The sequence below is a fragment of the Chiloscyllium punctatum genome, chromosome 4, assembly GCF_047496795.1.
Source record: "Chiloscyllium punctatum isolate Juve2018m chromosome 4, sChiPun1.3, whole genome shotgun sequence".
Classification (NCBI taxonomy): Eukaryota; Metazoa; Chordata; class Chondrichthyes; order Orectolobiformes; family Hemiscylliidae; genus Chiloscyllium; species Chiloscyllium punctatum.
In genome coordinates, this window is record NC_092742.1 from 69,790,758 (window position 1) to 69,812,272 (window position 21,515).

A 21,515-nucleotide genomic window follows, 5' to 3' on the forward strand; every position below is an offset into this window, starting at 1 on the left:
CATTCTGCACCTCTTTTGTTCAGTACAAAATTCCATCGTTTCCAGTAATTCCGACTGGAATGTATTCATGTGAGATTGTTAGGAGATCATGGTGCTATCCCTTGAAATGGATACTTCAACAGTGTGACGGAAGGGCACCCACGCCCTTCCCAATTCTGTCTCGGCACTCTTCTCATGTAAAGTAGAAAATATGAGATTGGTTACATGATGGAATATGCATTTCCAGTTAATAGATCTTCATTATTATTTTCTTCCAGCATCCCTCTTTCATATTCAATCCCTTTTATCCGTTGATGATGTCCTACTGCAAATTTTCCTGCATTCATTACTCTTATTACATTGCCACATGAATTTCTACTGTTAGACCTGTGAGCATGTGAGAAGAAGCTCAGTAGTTTATTATTAAGTGGCTCAGTATTTCAAAATATCAAAACTGATTTAATTATTTTTTATTCTCAGTGTGGGGGTTTGGAAGTCCTAAGTATTGTATTTTGGTAAAATTATGTTAGTATTTATTTTGAAGCAAGCATATTGAGACTTTTGCTATCAAATCTATACAATGTTTCTGCACTTTTTATATGAATCTGTGGATAAGCTAAGCACATAATAAAATGATAGATTTTCAGAATATCTTATTTGCTATCCTCAAAGCTACCTGGTAAAGATATGTCGACCCTTGGAATTTAATTGGTCTTATCACTCATCATTGCTTTGTTCTATATTTGATGATTTTTTTCTATATTTGAATGTCTTCTCCAGGGCTTAAGTCTGGCTAAACTTTATGGAAAACCTAGCTGACTTAAAGATAGAATATGTCTCCAACAGTTTGATATGCTGCATAATGTGAAGAGAGTGAGCATGTGTCCTGCTTCTTGTGTGCTTGTTTGCTTCTCATTTTTGATCTGTACTACTGGCTATCAGTGCAAAAAATAGAAGCATGTGCAAGTCTCTTGTCAGTACACCTTCTCATGGTGACACATGGAAACTGGATCCCTCTCACCCCAAGCTAAAAACCCTGAGGAATTTTGGTTCCCCAGACATCTGGTGTGCAGGCCAAGGGGTGTGTAGACAAGAGCCTTGCTGCACATAAACCATACTCCTAACTATGGATTATAGCCTTGTAAAAACTTTGGGAGATTTGAAGGCTAAAGGAGTAATCCCTGATAAAAATCGTGGACTAATCTCTAACTATATTGTCTTTACAACAGTTCTTGCGACCAAGCTGGGGTCAGATATCGTGCTTTGAATTTCTTTGTCCCAACCAGGTAGGCAGTCCATACACTTTGCTACTGTTTTTGCTCTGGAGAGGTCACTCCAGTTTTGTTGCAGGACATTAACAACAATGGAGACAGCTGATATGAGTGATAATCCCAGAATAGAAGGTGGATGTTCAGGGCTCTCTTTCACTGGCAGTTCACTTTCTTTGCCACAGGTGCACAGTGGTACCAGTGTGTAGCATCTACAAGATGTAATTAATCAATTCACCACAGCTTCTAAGACAGCACTTTCCTAATCCATCTCCTCGATCACCGGGAAGGACAAGTGAGCACTGCCACTTGTGAGATCTCCTCCAAGCCATGCCATCCTGACTTGAAACTGTCATATTAACTTCCTTCACTGTCACTGAGTCAAAATCCTGGAATTTCCTTCCTAACAGCACTGTTTGTATATCATGTCATAATGATCTGCAGTGGTTCAAGGAGGTGTCTTATACTTTCTCCAGGATAATTTGTGATGAGCAATAAATGCTCGTCTAGCCAGTGATGCTGACATCCCCCTGATTAAGTTTTTAAAAATATATTTCAGAGGCTACTTGTAGCAACTCAGCAGTTAATGGTTGGGATCAGTATAGATTAGATCATGAAATCATAAAATCTTGGACTTCTGCCAGCACAAGGATAGCCTTTCATTCAGTCACGTCTATACTGGCTGTATATAAAGCGGTTTACCTGTTGCTACTCCCCTATCTTTTTGCTGCAGGCTTGCAGTTTTTGTTCCTTTTTCAGATAATCCAATTTCATGAATGCTGTGATTGAATCTGTCTTACAGATCCTAACCATTTGATGCATTGAAGAAAAATGTTGCCATTGCATCTTTTGTCAATTATGTTAAACCTGTTCCTCCTGGTTCTTAATCATTCTACTTAAGGAACAGTTGTTTCTGTCTACACTGTTCACAACCCCTCAGGATTTTGAAAATCTCTAGCCGATATCCTCTCAAATGTTCTCTCCTCCGTGGAGAACAGTTGCAGCTTCTATAAATATGTAATTTAAGTACCAGATCCTTGGAATCATTCTTGTAAACCGTTACCCTGTGTTACCTCCAATCCATTCTAAAGTGTGATGCCCAGACCTGGACATAATATTCCAGTTGAGATTGAATCAGTACATTATGCAGGTTGGCCTCAACTTTGCTTTGTCAGCCATAAACTCTATTTTTAATGTCTAGGAGTCAGTATGGGTTTTTAACCACATTCTTGATCAGCTCTGCCACCTCCAGTAATTTGTGCAAATAATTTGTACCCTTTTGCTCCCGACTTCCTGTTTTGAATTTATCCTTCTCTTGTTTCTGTTTTCTTACCAATTGAATAAATTCACATTCCTCTGCATTAAATTGCATCTGCCACTTGTCTACCCATTCCACTAACCTGTCTTTGTTCTTTTAAGGTCTTAGCAGTTCGCAGTGCTTTGAAATTTCGTCTTGTTGTTGAACTTCAAAATTGAGCAATTTACACCACTGTCTAGGTCATTCAGTACATAAGAAGTACAGAGATCCTAGCACTGACCCTTTGAAATTCTATTATAAATCTACCTCTAGATCACTAGGCTCTGTTCGCCACTACTTGGTGAACTTTGGTTGTCACTCAACCAAATTCATCTGTGCTATTTATTCCATGAACTATAACGTGTCCTTGTGTCACACTTATTCAAATGCTTTTGTACGTCCATAAACACTAAACGAACAGTATTAGTTTTATTAACCTATGTTACTCATAAAAAAAAAACTTGCAATGTAGTTAAATACAATTTTCGTGTGATTCCATGCCAGCTTTTCTTAACTAACCTGCATTGTCCAAGTGATTGTTAATTTTATTCCAAGACAATTTTTTTTAAAACAAGTGTTTAGCACTTGCAATTTTCCAGTCCTTCAGCACCACCTATGTATTGAAGGAGGATTGGAAAATTACACCAGTGCTTCTGCAATTTTTACCTTACTTCCCTCAGCATCCTTGAATACATCTCATCAGTTTGTAGGGGCTTACCTTTAGGTATAGCTAGCTATCTGGTGCCAAATGCTTAATCAACTTCTAAGTTATTAAGTGTCTGAGGTATCTAGTGTTTCACCGTGACTTGGGCAACACCTTCTTGGATAAAGACAGATGCAGTATGCCTCTGCCTTGTGTCCCTCTGCACAAGTCTCCTTTTGGGTCCCTGATTGCTACAAAGCTCCATTTACCAAATCTTCTTTATTATTTTTATATGTCTCAAAGATTTTTGAATGCTCTCTCTTTTTTCATATTCTATCTTTCTAAGGAGAGCCTGTGTTTTGGTTGCTGTTTTGTTTGTCAATTTTTGCTTCTGGTTTATCTGGGTCAAATCAAGTCTCACTCCATTGAAGTTGGCTTTCTCGTTATTTTTTCTACTCTGGTTTGCTCATTGTCCTTTTCCATTTCCAAACCTTATGACCCAATGATCACAGTTCCCTAAATGACCCCTGCACTTAGCCCACCTCATTCCCTGAAACCAGGTCCAGCAGTTTTCTCCTTTCTGATTAGACTGGGAACTTACTGATACAGAAAGTTCTATTTAACAGACTCCAGAAGATTTGACCCCCTCTGCTTTTTATTCTACTTACCTTAATCTGTATTCAGAAAATTGAACTCCCCCCATTATATAATGGTATCATTATGCTTGTTATTTCTCCCTGATATTGTTAACTTCATGCCTTTGTCTTTTCCACTTCTTGGTGGCCCATGGGATACAACAAGTAATGTAATTATAGCCTTTTTGTACCTTAGCTGTGAGCAACTAGATTCTGTCCTTGACACCTCTAAGGTATCATCTTTCTCTGACACAACAGTGATTTCCTTCAGCAAGAGTGCCACACTTCCTCCTTTCCTTCCTTTCTGGAATACCTCTTCCCACACCACTGTCACATTCACGCACATACACTCTCTTTTCCCCGCACACACACTCCCTCACATGCACACCTGCACACAAATCTATGGGGTGAATTCGCATTTGCAGAATTGTAATTGCAGATACATTCTATTTGGTCAGAAAGCACACCTTCTGCAGGCAATCAATGCAAGCAGTCAATCCATGTAACATTATATTCCTACTTTGGAAATAGGGCCAGTCTGGCTCAAGATTGGGCTACAGACAGACTCTAATCTCATACCTTTAATGCATTGTATGAATGGAGATCTCGCTTTTTTTATAAAACCCTAAGTTACCTTGCGACTGTGACTGGAAAGGAGTTCTGTGATTTACATATTAACGAACTGAAACCCATTCTAAAAGATGAAAGGCTTAATAGCAATCTAGATTTGTTCAATATATTGTTTTAATTGCATGACACTGTGATCTTTTGCTATAAATTCTGTGTTATGAACCTGCTGAATGATGAAGGAGCAGCACTCCGAAAGCTAGTACTTCCAAATATATCTGTTGCACTCAACCTGGTGTTGTCTACTTGTATTTAGTAAAGGAAGCTTATCTGTATTTAAAATGGACAAAGAATCTTTTTAAAAGTCGCATGACTGCACTTGACGATTCATCTCGTGTTGTGACCATACTGGAATTATCTCAGGAAGTAAGAACATGATGTTTTGAAATACTATGAAATTTCCAAGAAATTTTTAAGTGGTTTCCCTGAAATTGTGAATAGAATTGTGAATTACCAGATCTGACAGAAAGAGCCTTCGAAGCTCATCACTGAGACAGATAGAATGTTAATTATCTACACTAAAAGATAATGGACAGTCCTCTGGGTCTGTGTCCCAGGCCTAACTTAGTACATAAAGTCTGGCTGCAATCAGCTTCTCTGAACAGAGACTGATAAAGACATCTTGATGCAGTCACTGCTTCTCAGCAGCGAGACAGGAAGAAGGACGTAAGTCTATTTGTACTGAACCAGGTACCAAGAGCAACAAGATACAATTTCATAAAATATAAAACAGAGGAACCTTTATTTGCCACATGTACCTGTTTTGTTCACTTGTGGGAGCAACTTCCAACTGCAGAAATTACAATACCTGTTGAATTCTGACTTCATGTCTTTGGAAATGGAGTCTTGAAGCCAGTCACCGGCCTGCAACAATAAGAGGCTAATCTAAATTCCAATTTTTATAAGTACCTTACCTTAATGTATGGATTTTTGACTAGTGACATGGTCACTTTTACTTGAATAATAACAGCCAAAGTTTTGTAATAAACTAGTCTTTAGCTTGTTTAAACATAAAACCATTTTGCTGGTTATTTTTAAATTAAAACTTTCAAACCAAAATGGGGCTACCAGTGAGCTACACAAAATTGGTAACTCATAGACCACTCTCGGGGCATGTGATCAAAACATTAATTAGTCTTTATTACTTTTCCGTCTTATTCTGACCCCACACCAACTGTTTTCTATTTTAGAACAACCTGTCTCTTTCAGTTCTTAGTGTATTTTAGGCAGGGAATATTGGGACCTGTTCCATTTTGATCTGTTGAACTGACAAAATCAAATACCACTGAACCAATTCTGCATATATTTGAAAATATATATTCTGCATATATATTCTGTGTTAAACTCTCTTTTATGCCTTTTGCCTGGGAGATAACAATAACCAATTTAATATCAGCATGGACCTGCTTCCAAGACTTTGGCTTTAGCTTGCTGTTGCAATTCCATTAGCGCACAAACATTTTTGAAGTGGCTATCACTAAATCGAAATCTGGATTAAAATAAATAATTTTGGATATGTGTTATTCAGAGCTGCCTTCTAACCCATGCTCAGAATTTAGTAAGTAAATTTAACCCAATTGACCTTGTAATTACCACTGTTATTGTAGAGTGTGCAAACCAAAATACAACCTAGATTGCTCATCATCCAAATGTTTCTGTACAATTGATGGAAAAATGTCTAATCAAAATGAAACTTTTGTGTATGTGTTTAAATTCTTTGCAATCTTCAGCCATTTTTTGTTCCATGTTATCTGTTCAGTAAAGCAACATTTCTAACCAAGTATTTTCATTTAGCTATAGCACCAAATGTTGCTGAGTGTATCATTGAGATTTTTTTACTCAGTCGCATCAAAGGAATTTGTAAATAATACAGTTAGGTAATCTGAAGTAGGTTTTGAAGTATTATATATTGCTTAGGAAAGTTATGTAGATTTAACGCCTGCTGATGACAACTGGTTCGTTTCTACTGCAAATTACAATTGCAGGTCAAGTAACAGAACTGGGTGACTGCTTTGTGTCCGGATTTTAATATTTCTTCATGCAGCAACTTATTTTAGTTCACATGAATATGTCTAATACTTTAAAACTTAAGGTGGTAACATTGTCTAAAAGCACTTGGTGTAGAAGCACTTTGTAAAATGTGAAAGACCTGGTTCTGCTGGGTGGAACAGGCAAAGTTAATTAATCAGTTTATCAGTGGGAAACTTGATTCTGGAGAAGTGTAATTATTTTGAACCTTTTAATACTATTCTGTTCGGTGATGCTTTCATGTTGAAAAATACTTCCGTATATTGTGTAGATAGAACACCAAGATACGTTTTCACAATCCGATCACAATCCTGAATTGATGGTTCATAACCCCATGCACATCCATGCTCTTTCTTAAACAAAAATCAGTTCTTCTGTTCCCAATTGCAGGAATAATTGCCATGATTTTGTTACTTTACAAAATCAAAGAGACAACTTTTCAAACAGATTTGCAGGATTGAAATAGAAATTAGGCATTGATCTTGTTATAATCCTCCACTAAAATCCTTAAAGTTCAGCTGTATTAGAATAAATTAATTTGCCTTTCTACTTTAACAGTTTGGTATTTAAGTGTGAATTTCTCCAGTTTTATATAGCTAGGCAAATGTATAAAAAAATGTCTAAGAAATAATTTGTTGTAAAGCAGTGAAATGTTTTGCCAGCAACGTTTGGTTGAATGTTAAGTAACTTCATAAATTGCATGAAACTTAACCTGTTAGAGTTTGTATGTCTTGCTTCAAGCATGTGTTCTGTCTCATGCCCTCAAATAATGATCCTTTAAACTTCTGTTCTTCCCTAATTAAGAAGATGACAAGACTGATAACCTGCACCATAAATGTTAGATGGAATGTGCATGAGAATTATCTTGGTTGATGTGACTTATTCTACTTCATTTCCTTCTCTTAGATGGATCATGCAGCTTCTGCTAAGAATCTCCCTCCCTCTATCGCTTTTCCACTTCCACCTATAGTCGAACATTGGTCTACACTGCTGTGTCGCTGGTATTTAATTTAGCAGATTATAGCATAACAGTGAACAAGCTAACAACATCTTGAAAATATAAGAGGAATCCCAATTACTTGACATTTTATTCCTGTTTTGAAAGTGGACTGCTACAGTTCACTTGATTGACTTGTTCCATTGTTTGACTTGTTCCATTGTTTGCAATAATAATAGCAGTTGAATGGATTTTGAAATTGTACGTGGTTTCTACATGTAAGTCTGCTGGAGCAGTACTGTTGCAGTGAAACTTTCTGGCACTCAACTTTTTTCTTAAACTGTTTTTGTTTTGAATCGTTCCTCTGTTTACTTTTTCAATTATCTAGTTCTTTTCTATTTGGCTTTCTTTCTTTAGCTTCTGTTTCACATGGTTATTTCTCCCATATTTTCATTTGTTTTCATTGGCTTGTGATGGAAAGAAATGGAGGTTCAAATTCGAAATTGGTAAAGAATGAGCAAGAAGGAAGAATAATCAACTTGAAGCAGAAGGCACAATATTTCTCATGTCACGGACAAAGGGAAATGGATGAGTTTAAATTGATTACTTTTCTCCTCTTGAGTCCAAGATGAGAAGTTTTGGTTTGGTTTACTCCTTTTTGTTTTCTTATTCCCATCACTTTTTGAGGTAGGTTAAAGGGTGTTCAGATTCCATTATTTTGAAATAGACACATAACAAAATTCTTTAATATAAAATCAAGGGTAGAATTTATTAATAAAGCATTCAGAACATTGGGAATTGCTTTATTTGCCCAAGTATCCAAGGTAGATACTTTAAAACATTAAAAATGTTAATATTTATTTGACTTAAAGTCCAGTGAGTGGATATCCAATTAGGAGTCTGTCTGTTGGCTGATCTTGTAGCATTTCTGGGATGGAAATGGGTCACAGTCAAAGGTGCAGCAGTATTTCTTGTACTTGGATAATTTAATTTAATTTGGTCAGCAAAGTCTAAGGTTCTTTGTGGCGATGACACTTTTGAGAGGGAACAAGAGAGGGCGAACAGGTCTCCTAGTTGCCTGGAACCACTGACATCAAATGACTTAGAATTCCAGAACTGTACATTTAAGCAATTCAAACAGGTTGGATTTCAGTCATGCGATAATTACAAGCGTTTCACTTATTGCGGGCCCATCTTGGTGGGCTAATTGGAAGGCCATTAAGCTAGCGGTATAATTTGTATCTGTCTTTTGAAGTTTCTATAATGTGATAAGGTAAGTAAAGGCATTGGCATAATTGTAGCAAAATGGGTCTTGATGTTTTCCTTTGTCTAAAGCTGGCTGGAAGCTGACAGCTCTCTGGTGCCTCATTTCCAAGTATGTCATGTCAGCTTTAGCTGGGATGTTAATGCGATTCAAGAGATTCTGAAAATGCAATCATGTAATTTTGGCTTTGGTCATTTTTTGAGTTCAGCAATTGTCCACTTGTGGAAGAAACTGAATTTAAATACATAATCATAGAAAATAATGCTTTTTTTGGAGTAGGTTCTCTTCATGCCCTCTAACCATGACACTGGAAAAGCCTTACATTTTTATATGTTGTAATAAAAGTTGTATCAGGAGAGAACCCTTAAATGATGAACAGTAAAATGGACATCAAGAAAAAATGTGTTAACGTGGATTATTTTACAGAATTGTTGAAACCTCTTCGATTTTTTAAAAATCTTGGATAATGTTTCACTACAACTTTGTATTACACTTGTTACACAGATTTGGTTGAACAATACAGCACAAAAGGAGGTCAAATGATTCTTTGTGTCTAGAAGAGTGAGTCAGCTCATCCTGTTCCCCTGTTTTCACCAATGAACACTAAAATTGTTTCATATTATCAATTTCCTTTTTGAAATCTACAGTTGAATCTTCCAGGTTGCTTATGAAAAAATGTCGTTGTTTTTGGATTTGTTACTGATACTTTATTTGTTTAGCGTTTTTCTTGTTTGTACTTTTCACGTGTTCTGGGTTCAATTTAAAAATAAGTAGCTCACCTCCAAGACTTAGAAAGTATTGCTCTAAAATTGGGTTTGATGTTAATTGAAACTTTTGTTTCTGATGAAACACTGAGGCTATCTTTTGGAGTGAAAGCATTAATATTAGTTTGCTAGTATACAGGAAAATAAGTTTTCCTGACATTTGAGAAATTGAAGCATTGGGAAAAAAAAATCAGTGTTTTAATAATGACATATTATTAGGGATACATTAATAAAAACAGGTTCTGCGATTTTATTTCCATTTGATTTATGCACTTAATGTTAAATAATTGTTTTTTTTTCAAATAGCTGAGCCGCTGGCTTTTCCCTCTGGAACTGGCAAATCATTTATTATGGGTCCCGATGATGTGCTAGAAAGTGTCTTGGGCCTTGGTGACCTTGCAGACTTGACAGTAGCAAATGATGCAGACTTCAGTTATGATGTAAGTATCTGAACTAATATTACCTCAGTATATTCTAATTTTGCATTTTTTGTATTTGAACAGCTATAAATGTTTTGCATCATACTTCTCTGATAAAATTATGATATGAGGTAGCTTATTTCCAAGACTGTTAGAAATAACACTAATCAGAATAATCTCTTTTATCTTTACTTTCTATTAGCATATTTATGTGTCACAATATAGAGAAGAATAGGAAGAACTTGCATTATTTAGCCTCTTTTATGACTTTGTGACATGTCATACTTAATTGTTATAATGCGGAAAACTGTGCCAGCTAAGTTTCACACAACAAAGTTCCAGAAACAGCAGTGAAGTATTTTATTTTTTTTGGAGAATTTGGATGTGGGATAAATGTTGACCAGTGCATCTGGAGAACTCATGAAAAAGCAAAATACTGCAGATGCTAGAAATCTGAAACAAACAAAGAATGCTGGAGGTGAGTCATATCAGATTTGAAACATTAACTCTCTTTCACTCTCTCAGACCTGCTGAGTTTCTCCAACATTCTCTGTTTGTTTCACCTAGAAAATTCATTTGTTGTTCTTCAGATAGTGCAATGTGACATTTTGCTGGCAAACAGCTTATCAGTTTTGATGTCTTGTCAAACAGTGCACCAATGTTTCATTATTTGACTGTAATGTCAACCTAGATTATCCTCAGCCCACGGAGAGCTGCTGCCCCATCAGGCCAGCAGCTCATGACCTCAGCAGTCTCAGAACACGACAGGCAATGTCCACTGTGATTTCACAGGATGGGGGTCCAACGAAGAAGGGTATCTAGGAATCAGCAGCATGGGAAGGCTCCAGTATCCCCTCTCCCTTCCGATGACACACCCATCCCCAGAAGATGACAAGCTGGCCACTTAGTTTTGCCTGTTGTGCTTGCTGCATGATGGTAGCCACAGACACAGCTAGATTAACACCTGTAGCAGAAAGATGAAGCCCTGAAGTGGTCATTAATTGAAATCATTCTCATGAATCTCTCCTGCACTCTGTTCACTATGTTTGCATCCTTACTAAAGTACAGCCCCCAGAACAAGACACAGTATTTCAGCTGAGGCTGGACTAATATCTTCTACAAATTAAGCATAACATCCTTGCGTTTGTATGCTATGTCCTTAATAATAAAGTTTAGGATGTTAAACACTATTTTCTATCGATCCTAACTCAATGAAAAGTGCAGGAGGGCATGCCAGAAGCAGCACCAAGTATATCTAAAAATGAAGTGTCAACCTTGTGAAGCTACAAAACCACCTGTGTGTAAACAGCAGCATGTGATATACAGAGCTAAGTGATTTCACAACCATCAGATCAGATCTAATTTCTGCAGTCCTGCCACATCCCCTTCATCAGTGATGGGAGTGGCCAGCACATCCGGCCAAAAGGTAAGGCTGAAGCATCCACAGCAATCTTCCACCAGAAGTGCTGCGATGTGTGATCTGTATCGACCTTGTCAGGAGATCCATAGCATCACAGATGCCAGTCTGAAGCCAATTTGATTCACCTTCATGTGGTAATAAGAAATGGCTAGAGGCACTAGACATTCCAAAGACTATGGAGCCTGCCATCATTTGTTTTAATAGTACAGAAAGCTTGTTCCAGAACTTGCTGCAACCATAGTCCAGCTGTTCCAGTACATCTACAACACTGGCATCTACCAAATGCATTGAAAATTGCCCTGATGCATCCTGTACCCAAAAAGAAAATCCCACCCAGCCAGTTAAAACTCCATCAGTTTAATCTTAATCACCAGTAAAGCAGTGGAACTGTCATGAACAATGCAAATGGGAGATGGTGATCTAGTGACGTTGTCACTGATCTATTATTCAGAGATGTAGGTAATGATTTGGGGGCACTGGTTCTAATCCTGTCATGGCAGGTGATGGAATTTGAATGCAATATAAGTCTGGAAATAAGAATCTAACGATGACTATGAAACCATTGAATGTCTAAAAAAACCCATCTGGTTCACTAATGTCCTTTAGGGGGAAAGAAATCTGTCCTTACCCAGTCTAACCTACATGTATCTGCAGATCCACAACAAATGTGATGGACTCTTATCTGAGCATCAGGAATTGGCAATAAATGCTTGCTCAGCCAGTGACACCCACATCCAATGAATGAATTTTTAAAAAAGTTTCCGTTGCCTCTTAATTTCGTGTGTTACTGCCATGGCTAACAGCTCTTAAAACCAACTTGTCTTCAGAGCAGCCTTGAAATGTTCTTATAAACACGCATTTTATCATAATTTAATCTTTTTTCTGCTGTTTTAATGAATAAGTGAAAATTGTGTTTGTGGTGGTTTTTGTGCCAGCTACTATTAATCAGCCTCAGTCACATGTGAAGAGTACAAAAATTGAGCTACGTTTGGTTTTCACACCCACAGGATTTTTAAATTGTTCCATTAGGCATTGATCTCATGCTCTATTTACGTGCACACATGTATTGTAGCATTGTGTGTTTTTTCTGTTGGTCACATAGTCAGTTCACAGTATCACCAGATTGCCTTTGGCCAATGTCAGATTAAGAATAGGTCCTTCACCATCAGTGTAAAGTCATCTTATTCCAATTGGAAATCTCTCCTAACAGAAATGGGGCATGGATTGCGTGTCTTGTTACCTGTGACATTGAACCAAGTGGGCTTTTAAAAATGAGAAAAAGTTAAAATGAAAACAGTTGCATCACCATAGTAATTATGTGTGTAAATGGTTTTGTTCTAATTGAAAATTGTTTTGCAATGTCACATGGATTTTCATCACATTGTTTCTAAAGATTGGCTTTTAGTGCCATTAACTTCAGATTCTTGGGCCATTGGGACCACTTCTGGGTCTGGGAAAGTTGAGTTGCATTTCATCAAGACTGAGAACAATGTCTTCTTGGGAAACTTCACTAGTCTGATTGGGAGAATTTAAATAAATTAGAAGGCATTGGGTGCCAGTACGTAGAAGTAGGGAAGAAAAATGAAAGAGTTAGTCCATACCAGAGAAGGAACAAAGACCATATTAGTTAGCAGTGAACTAAAGATAGTGAGAAATTCAGAAACTAGGTAGTGATGCATGTATGTAAACGTGCAAAGTATAGTGAATAATAGTTGGTAAGCTAAAATCACCACCAATACAAGAGAATGTAAGAGGAGGCATGACTTAAAAATCTTGAGGACTGAGCATTCAAGGATATAAAGATTTTGGAAAACATAGAAAAGAAGGTAAAATACTATATGATGTGCAAAATAGATGATATTCTTGAAGGAGCAAGAACTGATCAATTTAATTAGTGTTACGACAAAACAATAGGATTACACTAGTGGAGATATTCTGTAGCCTCCAACTGACAAGAGGAGAAGCAAGTATGCATAAAAATCTCAGGAGAACTGTCAAGTGATGATATATGGTACTTTAATTATCGATTTGGAACGTTAGAGGGAGAAGACATTCTGAAATGTGTTTACAAGAATCTCCTTGGCCATTATTTTCTCAGTATAATTAGAAACACTATTTTTGCACCTGATGCTGGAGAAGAAGATGGGCTGATTCAACCTAGTGCCACTGAAGCAATTAGGAAAGATTGATCACCGTATCATAAGCTAACTAGCAGTGCAGAGGAAGAAATAACAGTTCTTCTCAATGGTATCAGGAATGGGCTATTTCAGTTACAAGATGAAATTGGGAAAGTTAGAGTTATTCTCCCTGGACAAAGGAAACTCAGGGGAGATTTGATAAACTGTACAAGATTATGATAAGTTTGGAATAAGATAGACCAGGAAAAACTCATCATATTACCTTGATACAAAGACTGGATGCTTATAAATTTAAAATTATGAGCAGGTGATGCAAATAAGAACCTTTTTACACAGCAAATGCGATGACCTGGAACTCCCCTACACAATTAGTAGAATTAGAGATAATCAATGAATCCAAAATGAAATTAGGTAGTTGCTTGAAGGAAATAAAATTCATAGAGCTATAGCAATAGAGCTTGGGGAATGTATTGCTGTACAAGGAGGTGGCATAGAGTTGATTGATTGAATGGCCGCCTTGTATGCTGCAAATGATTCCATTATAAGCTAAAGAACAAAAACATATTTGTAAAAGGAAACTATACATCTAATAAATATCCAGTATGTGCTTTAAAACACATAGGAATAACAGTTTATTGTACTCTAGCAAAGGGAAAGAATGGCAGAATTTTGTTTCCATCAAAAAATTCACTTATTTCATCTGCACTTTTAAAGAAGAGTCATTATGAGCAAAGCACATTTATAATCCTCATAATCAATTTTTTAATGTTAATTGATGTTTTCCTCTTCTGCCTTACTGCAATTATGCAAAACTATTCCTCACTGATTTCTTTTACATGATAAATTTCACAATGAATTAAATTATTAGTGGGGTACAATCTACTATTTATGATTATGATTTTTGATTTTTTTTTATTAAGTACATTGTCTTCTTACCACAATAGCTCAGTGAATATTCAGCAGATTCAATACACTTTGCTACTACTATCCCCATCATGAAATTAGATGCATCTTTGCAAAGTTTTAGATTTTGCTGCCTTCAGCAAAACTCTTTGTGGCAATCAGCTGCAAGTTCTCCTTACTTCCTTTAATATATCTTATGAATTTTCAGGGTTGTGTGCTTCACTGGCTGGGCCATGATTTATTGGCCACCCCTAGTTGCCTTTGAGATGATGATGGTGAACTATCTTTTTAAACCACTGCTGTCTGTTCAGTGTAAGAGCACCTTCAGTGCTATTGGGAGGCGATTTCCATGATTTTGACCAAGCAACAGTCAGGAAACAGCAAGATATTTCCAAGTTTGTACGGTGTATGGCTTGGAGAGGAATTTTCAGGTGGTGGTGTTCCTGTGTATCTGTTGCCCTTATCATTATAAATGATATTGTATGTAGGTTTGGAAGAAGCTGTCTGAGAGGCCTTTATGAATTTCTGCATCAGTAGAGGAGGAAGGTGAATGTTTGCACATGGTGCAAATTGAGCAGGTACCTTTTTAAATTGTCAGTGGCACTTCTGAATGTTTGCAGACTTACCGTTGATTTGTGCCTGCGTTTTTAATTACTAGTAATGGCATCCTCCAACTCCTATGTTGCTACTAGTTTTCAATCAGGTGAGATTCAGCAAAATCCTTTGGTTAAAAAGATTGATAATTTCTCTTTCTGCAAAGTCCAGCCGTTGGCATTGATGTGTCATTGCTCAAAGTCATGTTCTTGGATGAACGCTTTTGAAACATATCTGTTGCTAACTTTTACTGCTGTTAATTTTGGTTCTCAATGCCAACACCAGTGGATTTTCCACATATCTTAGCTTTTATTTCTTTTATTTGGAAGGGGCCAGGAACTAAAGCTGCAAACCTTGACATTAAAACACTTTGGCATGCAGTAAACTAAAAATAAACTTGGGTTGAGATCCAAAGACAGGTATTAGGGAACTGGTTCTTGCAGAACTATTACAATACTAAGAAATCATTGTTGACTCCTTTCACACGAAGGGCACACAATTTTTCAACATGAGATCTATCCGTTCAGCTTTCATGCAAAATGCCCCTTTAAATATTAGTGACTTTTATAATATACCAGACTCACAAAAGGCCTGTTTTCTGTTGGATTTTGCCATTTGAATGTTGGATACTGAGACAATGTTGTTAGACGAACTACCCTTTAGATCAGAAATTAAAACATCTCAACATTCCAGTCTCAGGAGGGACAGGCACTTTTTGATGTACACCAAGAAACACAAGATCATGATTATCACTCAACCAGCCTACTGTTCATAACTAATCCAACAAGACAATCATATTATTTCTACAGGAAATTACTTTAAAGCTCTTTTAAATGCTGGCTTTGCCTTAACTGGAATGTTGCGTCCAGTTCTGGGCACTGCAGTTTAGGAATGATTTGAAAGCATTTAGAGAGGGTGCAGATAACTCTTCTCAGAATGATTGTAAGTATGACAATCTTCATAAATTGGAAACATTGCAGTTGTTCTCCTTGGGGAAGGGAAGGTGGAAAGGATTTGATGGACATATTCAGAGTCTTAGTGGAACTGGACAAATTGTATAGGAACAAGCTGTTCCCATCAAGACTGAGAGCATAGTTCAAAGGAAATTGACACAAGAAGCAGTAGTGATATGAGGAAAAAAATATTTTCCTGCAAGAGTGCTTATGAACTGGAATGTACTGCCTGAGAGTATGTTGAAGGCAGTGTTGATTCAGGATATCAAAAGGGAATTGGATCGCTAGCTAAAGGAAAGTTTTGCAGGGTTACAAGAGGTATGGTGTCTCTGGAGGAACAGCACCTCACTGATTTTTTTTCTTTTTTTTCCTAATGACTCCTGTGATTGAATCTTCCTGGGTCCTCTTAAGAACTTCGGAGTTGAATTTACCAGCCACACCTGTGTATTTTGAGTATTGAGTAGAAACTGTTGCCCTTGCCAGAAGGATCATGAACCAGGGGATATTGATTCAAGGCGATTGGCAAATGACTCAAAGGGCAACAAACAAAACCATTTTTTAAATGTGATAGGCTCAAGAAGCCATTGTTTTAAGAGTGTGGTGGAGTCTGATTCAGTTAGGGCATTCACATTAGAATTGGATAATATCTGAAGGCAGATAATTTACAAGCCTATGGGAAATAAGCGGGGAAGTGAGACAGGCTGAGAAACTCTTATGGAAAGCTGGTACACAAATGATAGGTCGAATGGCTTCCTGTGCTGCAAAAACTCTGATTCTGTTCACTGGGTAATTATAAATCATAATTTATTGATTACAAGCTGCTTTTGGATATCTCGAGAGCATGAAAGATGGCATTTTTGTGCAATACTTATTAATTTGGTTTGATTTATTAGTTTCACATGTACCGAGATACAGTGAAAAGTATTGTTTTGCTTGTTATCCATAAAATCATACTTACGTACATCAAGGTATAGAACAGTGTGCAGAATATCGTGTTACAGTTGCAGAGAAGGTGCAGAGAAAGATCAATTCTAATATGAGACTTCATTCACTCCATTCATAAGTCTGATAACAGCAGGGAAGAAGCTGATCTTGAATGTTTTGGTATGTGTTTTCAAACTTCTGTATCTTCTGCCTGATAGAGTGGAAGAGAGTATAACTGGGGTGGGAGGAGCCTTTGCTGTTTGCTAAATTGGCTGTTTTCTCAAGTGGCAAGTATACAATCATAGAGATGTACAGCATGGAAAAGACCCTTTGGTCCAACTCATCCATGCCGACCAGATATCCTAAATTGATCTATTCCCATTTGCCAGTACTTGGCCCATATCCCTCTAAACCCTCCCTATTCATGTCCCATCTAGATGCCTTTTAAATGCTGTTAAGACAGAGTCAATGGAAGAAAGGCTGGTTTTCATGATGGACTGGGCTCCGTTTACAACTCTCTGTGATTTCTTGTGCTCTTTGGCAACGCAGTTGCCAGACCAAGCTGTGATGTGTCCATATAGGATGCTTTCTGTGGTGCATCTTTAAAAGTTGGGAGATTCATTGTGAACATGCCAAATTTCTTTCGCCTTCTGAGGTGTTGGTGTTGTACAATGTCCACTTAGAATGAGGAATACTTCTGAACCTATTCATCTCAGTGATAGAGAATATGCATTAATGTTTGCTTCAGCCATTAATGTTGCCTAATTTACAAAGTTAGGCTTGCAAATATGATTGCCAAAATTGTCCCGCAATAGATTTGCACAATGATTTTGTGTAACCATTCTGTTGAGTACGTATGGATTTTGCAATATAGATGAACCCTATCAATGTAAATCCTTGTAGAGGATTAGATTTCAGTATTAAAAACTTATTCTTAACTTCTAGCAATGCTTAATAGAAGATTTCGCTTCCATGATTTTGTTTTTGATTTCAATTTTCTGTAGATCAAAGATTGCTTTCCACCTGTTTTATAATTGTGCATGCTGGGAAATTGATTGCAAAATGAAACATTTTTCTAATTGTTAGTAAGCATGAGTTTGTTAAATGAGGTAGAAATGCATTTATTTGCATGGAGTCATATTGAATTCATTTTGATGTATTGACCGTTTATTCTATCCTTTTTAATGATTCCTAACAGGATACTTTAGAAAGTTTGAAGAGAAACATGAACACTCAGCAATCAAATGACATGGCATTCAGCCACCAGTTTTAAATAAAAACAAGCTATTATATATAAAAATTAAAGCACACTATTAACTCAATACTACAGCTTATAATTACTTATGCTATGAGCTCCATTCTACCTAATTATTACTGCTGAAAATGACATTTTGTTGAAAATTTTTGACTTGCACTCAACTCATCAGAACAATTTACGGGAAATGCCAATACAAGGGGAAAACAATATTAATTCTATATGCAAAAAGAGTGTTGGTTGGTTCACAAGCTTACTGTGGTAGGGACATAGCTTGGAGAATGAAGAAAATAATGATAGCTGATAATTAACTACCAAACTTTGTTTAAATTTTAACTCAGGCCTCTATCAAGTGGAATCTATGTAACAGCCAATCAGCACTCCCGTTTCATTTATAGAATTATTGTTCTCCTTTCCTTTTGATATTTCTTGTGAATTATTGTGATGAGTGCAAAACAAAATGTTTCTCTTCAGAAAATTTAAGTTCCGGACTACTAAATGACTATCTTTACTTGCCTCCTTTATGCATCATAACAATCCTTAAAATTCATTCAATTAGAGTCAGAGATACACAGCAAGTAAAAAGACATTTCGGTCCAACTGGTCCATGGTGACCAGATATCCTAAGTAAATCTAGTCCCATTTGCCAGCATTTGGCCCATATCCCTCGAAACCTTTCCTATTCATATCCCCATCCAAATGCCTTTTAAATGTTGTAATTGTCACTACTTTTGTCTGTCTTCCTCCTTTTTAAAGTTGTCAATGTGATTTTTTCCCCCCACCAAAGTTCCAGAACAGTGCAATAGCTTATAAGACAGTAATTACAGCTCCTAGAATTTTGAGGAAATCAGCTCCAACATGAAAAAAAAAGCATCTTTTACAGTCACAATTTTTTCCCATCCTCCATCTTGGATTACCCAGAATCATTTAGATATGAATTCACAATGAACACACCAGTCCAACAGAATTCACATTAATTTTGCTTGGCTTTCCATACATTACTGAGATCCCTCCATTATCATTTTGGTGGTGACTCTTCAACATGTATTTACTACTGCTCAACTGTGGAAGCCTCAGCTCCTTGTTAAGATTGCTTACAACCTTGATACAAGGCTCTTTAAGGAGCACTAAATTTCTTGTTCTAGCTCCAAGCTATTATAAATCCTCCAGCCACTTTTTCCCTCCTTAAACCTAAACTGAACTCAAGTCCCTTATGGTTTCTGCATGGTGAGTGATAAAGTTATCTTTCTCTTTATTTGAAGCAAAGGCCTGACTAACAATTGTCTCATGTTGGCTCTTTCAATCCAGTGAGCTGCAGTCTACCTCAATCCTTAAATGGAAACCTCTTATTCTGTAATCCGTATGAATAATTTATATTTCTGATAAATATAAATTTCCCCTCTCCAGACTGCCTGTTTCCACTAAAAGCTCGAAAGATGGGTCACGTAATTTTTATTTCTTATCAACATTGAGCTTCTATGATAAACGCAGGTTAATTAAACCGAGGCTTGCTTGAATTTGAATTCACTTTGGTGTTATTTATCAGTTTCTTAACCAGGTTTTTCCATTTACTTATATTTATCCCTGAAATGACTAAATGTTTACATTATAAAAAGTATGAATTCTGAACTAGATATTTGCAACACTCTGAAAAGAGGGTTGAGACTTCAGTGTTCATATAGTTCATTATGAACTATGATCAGTGGTGACACGATGATTTACATTCTCGTACAGTTGCAGTAAATATGAAAGCTGTACATTTTTTTAGTATTGATGACTAGATCATTAAAAAGAAGAGCATCAAATATTGTTCAGAAATTCATCTAAACATTTAATCTGGATTTCTTATTTATGCTATTATTTGTTCCCATAAATCAGAGTACCTATTTGGCAATATATTTTTTGCCATTGGGTTGCGTGATAATTTACATGCTTTCTTAAATCATAGAATATAGAACAGTAGAGTCCATGCTGCTTTGTCAACTGCCCTCTGTACCATATCCAAGTACTTCCATTCAGGTCCTTTGCAATTCTTGTATCTACACAGGGTTAATGCAGCCTTTGTACACACAATGCAGAGTTTTGGGGCAGGAAAATGTCTTATCTAATTGGCCATGCGACCAATTAGAATGTGACCTGGTACTTGAGTGAAATGGTGGGTTGAGGGATGTGTTCAGTCAGTGATGGGACTGTTGGAGTGTTGTCATAGAGATGATTAGACACAGAAACAGACCCTTTGGTCCAATTTGTCTATGTTGACCAGATGCTCTAAATAAATCTTGTCCCATTTGCCAGCATTTGGCACATATTCCTCTAAACCCTTCCCATTCATGTACCCATCCAGATGCCTTTTAAATGTTATAAATATACAAGCCTCCACCACCACATCCGGCAGCTCATTCCATACACGCATCACCCTCTGTGTGGAAAAAGATCCCCCTTGAGTTTCTTTTTAAATCTTAAAACTCTCACCTTAAACCTATGCCCTCTAGTTTTGAATTCCCTCACCTGGGGAGGGGAATCTATTAACTCTCTCCATGCCCACATGATTTTATCAACCTTCAAGGTCACCCCTCTGCTTCCAGTGCTCCAGGATAAATTGCCCCAGCCTATTCAGACTTGCGCAATTTCTCAAACCTTCCAACCCTGGCAACATTCTTGTAAATCTTTTTTGAACCCTTTCATGTTTCACAAGATCCTTCTTATATCAGGGAAACCAGAATTGCATGCAACATTCCAAGAGTGTCCTAACCAATGCATGGAATCCTTGTGGTTTTCACCTGCAGGCACAATATACCCCGTATTTGCAGGTATCCAGAAAGTTATCTCCAAATGAAGGATGCACTGTTTTTTGCCAGAATTAAACTGGGTGGGCTCTGGTTGCTCCTTTAATACAAGTGTTAATGACACTTGAGTGAGGTATGATCATTGTAAGGAGGTGTCAGGATCAGAATGTATGTTGTCTTAGTGTTGAGATTGCTGAAGTGTTTGTGTAGAGAGAATTGTGTATTGGAGAATTTGGAACTGGTGTTAGCACAACCTAAGTAAAGGTCGTGATGTGGGGGTGCCGGTGATGGATTGGGGTGGACAAGGTTAAAAATCACAGCTACCTGATGGAGCAGCACTCCGAAAGCTAGTACTTCCAAATAAACCTGTTGGACTATAACCTGGTGTTGTGTAAGGTCTTTGGATGAAGTTTCAGTCTCCCCCTGCATTCACATTAAATTGAACAGTTCAGATCTAATTTGCATTATAGAAGCATTCTCAAATAGGGCACTTGGAGAATTTCAGCTGATTATCTCTTGTACAAGGGAAGGCAAAGGTTAATTAAAGCAAAGTAATTTTAGTAAGGTCATTTGATTATTTATATCTTCATCTGGAATGATCAGCACAAAACAAAAAACATTGTGGCTTTTATGATTGTATGCTACTGTTTTTTAATTTGAATTTATAATATTAAAACCAAA

General features: G+C 37.0%; 1 protein-coding gene across 3 annotated transcripts in view; it reads left to right on the forward strand.

Moving 5' to 3' along the window:
- strn3 (striatin, calmodulin binding protein 3) overlaps window positions 1–21,515 on the forward strand; it is a 185,061-nt gene that overhangs the window by 93,164 nt on the left and 70,382 nt on the right. For all 3 annotated transcript variants that reach the window (XM_072568995.1, XM_072568993.1, XM_072568994.1), the window contains one exon: window positions 9,749–9,882. In XM_072568995.1, coding sequence (XP_072425096.1) covers window positions 9,749–9,882 — 134 coding nt within the window. The remainder of the gene's footprint in view (window positions 1–9,748; window positions 9,883–21,515) is intronic.